General features: G+C 39.4%; 1 protein-coding gene across 1 annotated transcript in view; it reads left to right on the top strand.

Annotated features, from left to right (window-relative positions):
- Positions 1-209: 209 nt before the first annotated feature.
- The window catches only part of LOC107751902 (triple functional domain protein-like), a 162,369-nt gene continuing 157,687 nt past the window's right edge, over positions 210-4,891 (top strand). Inside the window, exon 1 of the mRNA XM_016567674.1 lies at positions 210-523. Within this exon, the coding sequence (XP_016423160.1) occupies positions 457-523 (67 nt within the window). The 5' untranslated portion in view covers positions 210-456. The remainder of the gene's footprint in view (positions 524-4,891) is intronic.

The raw sequence follows: 4,891 nt of genomic DNA on the forward strand, positions 1-4,891 counted from the left end.
ATTGTTATTAAATCAAACATTGTAAATAAAGAAAGGTATAAACCTTTAAAAAAAAATTATGGGGAAAAAAGCACCCTAAAGTGCTTCTTGGCGTTTTGTAAAATTGGGCTACAGCTTCTGATACAGCTGAGGTGACCTGTGGGGGGGTGTGGGGTAGTAGGGGATTCCTGGAGACCCCCTTCTTGAAGAAGACCTCCCCTCTCCCTCCCTTCATCCTTCTCCTCCTCTCTACCAGCTGAAACTCAGGAGCGCCGCCGATCGGTACCGACACCTCTCAAGCGAGCTAAAGCCAAGATGGAGGGTCCGTGCTCAGTGAGTACAGGAACGAGTCCCCGCACGCCACTCTTTGCTTTCAAATGAAGAGGATTTATTCCCGACCAGTCACTTGATATCGGAAAATCGACACTGATCCGTTTGTTTGGGGAGTTTTGTTGCGGGAGAATCATTGATCCGAGGATGAGTTCAGGGGAGGGAGAGGACACATCTAAGGAGGCGGCCGACATAGCGGCGTTTTTTAAATCCGGTAAGTGTCTCCAAGAAGAGAGGGGCGCGCGGTTCGGTGTTTTCGTGGTGATGAACCCGCTGATCCAGATCCCGGTTCACGTCAATGATGCGTGCCCGAACTGATCGGACCATAGATCCGAACATATTGTTTCCCCCCTCTGAAATGCTGATGATGGTTACTGTGAATCAGATGTATAGGTCAATCACTTTGAATGCTTTTATATGAAATCATTTATTTGGAATATGACTTTGCATTTCAATGTGCGCGAGTATAGTCATGAAACAAGTCAGTACACAGTTCAGCAGCTTTTTTCTTAAAACCTGATGTCATACGTCATTGTTTATAAGCGTGATGTTTGAGTTCACAGTGAGGTGACGTCATAAAGCTTGACTCAGGCAGCTATGGATTTTTAACGTTGCTGCCATGTCAGTGATGTCATACATCACCAGCCCACTGCATTCATTCACGTTAATACACTATTAGGCCTACCCTACATTTCACTAACGGCATGTTTCACCATCATGGGGTGAATTTTGAGCTCATTTTGCTTCTTTATGCACCACTTTGGCAATCTACTGGTTGGGTTGTTGCAGTCAGCTGTTGCTGTGATTTGTGTCAGCTGTCTCTGCAGTACCAGGTGCATCCAAGAAGGGACTCTGTAATGGGCCACGGACACACGCCCTGAGTGACAGCAGGAGTGTCACATTAATATCACAATCTCGCTTTTCTCCATGCTTCAACCAGTGCTTGCTAGTGATGAAGTCGAGTTGCCATGTTCAGATACTATATATGTGAAACACTTTATATTAAATTGTTTAAATAGTCTATTGAAGGCATGCAATGGTGTTTCCCTGACTGTGGCTCCCCATGGCCTTACATAGAACCACCTGTTTGAAAAAAGAATGGATTGTTTAAAGTTACATTAAATCAGATAACGAGTCTGAATAATACTTATGTGGGTCTCATTTGAAATTTGATCAGATTAGACTGAAGCAAACATGATTTTAAAACTATCGGCATGGATTTTATTGTGCAAAAAATGTGAAGAATTCCTACTGAATATCTCAACTAAATCTTCTTGTTCTTCTTGTTTTATTGAACTTGATGGAAGCAAAGCAAAAGATAAGATTGATATACATTACAATACATTACAAATTCTGATTTAATGAATCATGTCAACATCAATTTTAATTCTTTGTCCTGATCTTACAGTAAGTCATGTTACAACACACCCTCATGAGGAGTCAGTGATTGTTTTTATTTCACCTCTAGAGCCTAATACATAGACAAAACAATAAATTAGTTCTTCTAGCTTCTAGTCTTGAATGTGGTTCAAACCAATATACTGTAGCCTATACTATAGCAGTTTATATGTGGATGGTTGTCCCTTTTGTGGCAGTTTGTTGATATTAACACATCACTGTCCTCTAATAAGTTGAGTGTTCGATTGAATTACTTTATTGTTCATGTAGTTAATGAAATCTGTTGTTTATTTTCTTTTACTTATAGTATGTAAATTGCTGGTTTGCTCATGTGATATTATGATCTGAATGTCAAGAAACAAGGTATCATAAGTGTAAGATTCATACTTCCCATTAGAGCAAAGTTTTTGTATCCAGGGGTCTATTTTAGAGCACTGCAGCATCCTAGGGCAGTGTTTCAGAATGAAGGCTTCTCTCCTTGACTCCTCCGGTCTGTCTGTTAATTGCCCCACGCCTGCTCAACACTCAAGTTTTGGCACCGGCAAGCTTTCTCTCTGGCTGTCTTTGCGTTAAACACATTTTGTGTTTCCAGAACATTGGATGTCTCATCAGTGCCCTACTTAGTCACTGAGCATTGAATGCAGTCTCTCTGGGGCAAGACGCCCACCTAAAGAGCTTTTGTTTGGTTTTGAGGACTGTAGCAGATCTTGCACACCAACCTTGGCCTGCATTCTAAACTACCTTTTGATGCTAACTAAAGAAAATGGCTCAGTGTTTGCTAGAACCAGCACAGAATAGTGATGGTGGTCGGTTCAGGCGGTTAGAGGCATCCTTAAAGGGATAGTTCACCCCAAAATTAAAATTACCGCATGATTTACTCAGCCTCAAACCATCCTAGTATATGTCTTACTTCTTTCAGACGAATACAATTGGAGTTAGGGCTGCACGATAAATCGCATGCAATATTTAACGCGCATCTTGTCAGAAAGCCGGTTCTGTAATCAGCGGTAAATCTCCATCACGTGCGTGCTTTCACATTGAGCAGCATTAACTACACAGAGCCGTTGTTCACTGACGAGCTGCGCAAAACCACGTTCATATTCGCGTGATTTTTTGCGCAGCTCGTCAGTGAACAACGGCTCTGTGTAGTTAAAGGTGCTCAATGTGAAAGCCCGCAGGTGATGGAGATTTACCGCTGATTACAGAAGTGACAAGATGCGCGTTAAATATCGCATGCGATTTATCGTGCAGCCCTAATTGGAGTTATATTAAAAAAATGTCCTGGCTCCCAAGCTTTATAACGACAGTGAATGGAAGTTGAGATTTTGAAGCCCAAAAAAGTGTGTCCATCCAACATAAAAAGTGCTCCACATTGCACTGTGGAGCCTTCTGACGCGAAAAAGGCCTTCTGACGCGAAGCAATGTGTTTGTGTAAGAAAAATATCCATATTTAAAACTTTATAAACCATAATCTCTAGCTTCCGCTAACTGTTGTACGAGCGCTCACGAGAGAGTGGCATCCAATGGATGACATAGGACGTAGACTTAGCATAAGCTCCGGTGGAAATATGCTAGTCTCGCGAGGATCAAGTTTTGTTTACAGCAAAAGAAAACCATTCTCCTTTTGGCTTGTATGGAAATCCTCCAACATTTTTCTTTACAAGTCCTCGTTTTGTACTTATTATTTGTGACCCCGGAGCCGTGTGGAGTTCTTTTTATGATGAATGGACACACTTTTTTGGTCTTCAAAATCTAGACCCCCCTTTCACTGCCATTATAAAGCTTGGAAGAGCCAGGACATTTTTATTATAACTCCGATTGTATTCGTCTGAAAGAAGAAAGTCATATACACCTAGGATGGCTTGAGAGTGAGTAAATCATGGGGTGATTTTCATTTTAGTGTGAACCATCTCTTTAAGTGGAGTGTGTGACAGATGTTTCAGAATACTGGTGGTATTGGTTTATCCTGTGTTGTAGGGAGAAACAAGACACAAACAGAATGAGTGCAATCCAGTGTGAGCAAAATTAAGAAATAATATGTAAGTGTATGACTCTGTACATCAATAACGATTATTTTAATGGCTTTACAATAACAAAAAAGTGTTAACACATTAAAATGGCACTATACACTTAATTTGAACATTTAATTTGATACATTATGTAACAGGGGCTCCCTGCTCCATATCTGTCCACCAAGGTCTAAGGCCTGACAACCTTTGAAGACCCCGATCTAGATTATTTCCCTCTGTATTATTATATTATCAGTAATAAATCAGTAATAACTCTTATTATTACTGAATAATTATGTGGCTATATTATTGTGGTACATTTTGCTCCCATTAGTAATGTTCTTTATCATGTTTCTTATAAGTTTGTTGACATTAACATACTCACGACTTATCTAATGCAACTTTGGGTAAACTAATTGCTTGTAGCAACATTAGAAACGTATGCAAGCAGGGCCTAAAACTAACTTTTTGCCACACCTGCCAATGGCCGGTGCCGTGATAACATTTACCGGCCAAAATTTTTTTTTTTACCGGCCATGAAACTCTTTTTGCAAAAACAGGCAGTCATTACTACTACAGTGACTAGCCTAAACATATTTAAAATGTTTTTAATTTGTCCTTTCCTTTACTTACAAGAAAAAAAAAACATTTATTGATTTATCTTTTTTTTGTCCCTAAAAAAACGTTGAGATTCTTGTCCTTTGCATGTTTTCGGCAAACAGAGCAGGTCATCGTGTTATGCCTGTTTCACACATACTCAGTTTGCAGTGCGTATGTGGTGCATATTTTTTCCGCACCCATGTTAACGGATTAGAGCAGGGCTATTCAATTAGCTTAATTTGAGGGCTGGATTATCGAATTGAAAATTTGAAGGGGGCCAAGGGGGTGGGGGCCATCCTGATCTCTTTCTAGGGGGACCTATAAAATTAGAAATTAAATTGATATCTAAAATCTATAAAAGGTTAACATTAGTGCTATCTTTCAATCGATTAAAAAAAATTATTAATCACACATTTTTCTGTAGTTAATCATGATTAATCACATTTTTATATTGTCATAATTTCACAATGAACCTCCAAATTAATGTAGAAACAACGTAACGATAGTATATTTTAAATATGTTTTTAATGGCATCTTTTTACTAAGTAGCCTATTATTAATGAAGTATTGATACC

This window comes from Sinocyclocheilus rhinocerous, unplaced genomic scaffold, assembly GCF_001515625.1.
Source record: "Sinocyclocheilus rhinocerous isolate Xijiao unplaced genomic scaffold, SAMN03320098_v1.1 scaffold752, whole genome shotgun sequence".
Lineage (NCBI taxonomy): Eukaryota > Metazoa > Chordata > Actinopteri > Cypriniformes > Cyprinidae > Sinocyclocheilus > Sinocyclocheilus rhinocerous.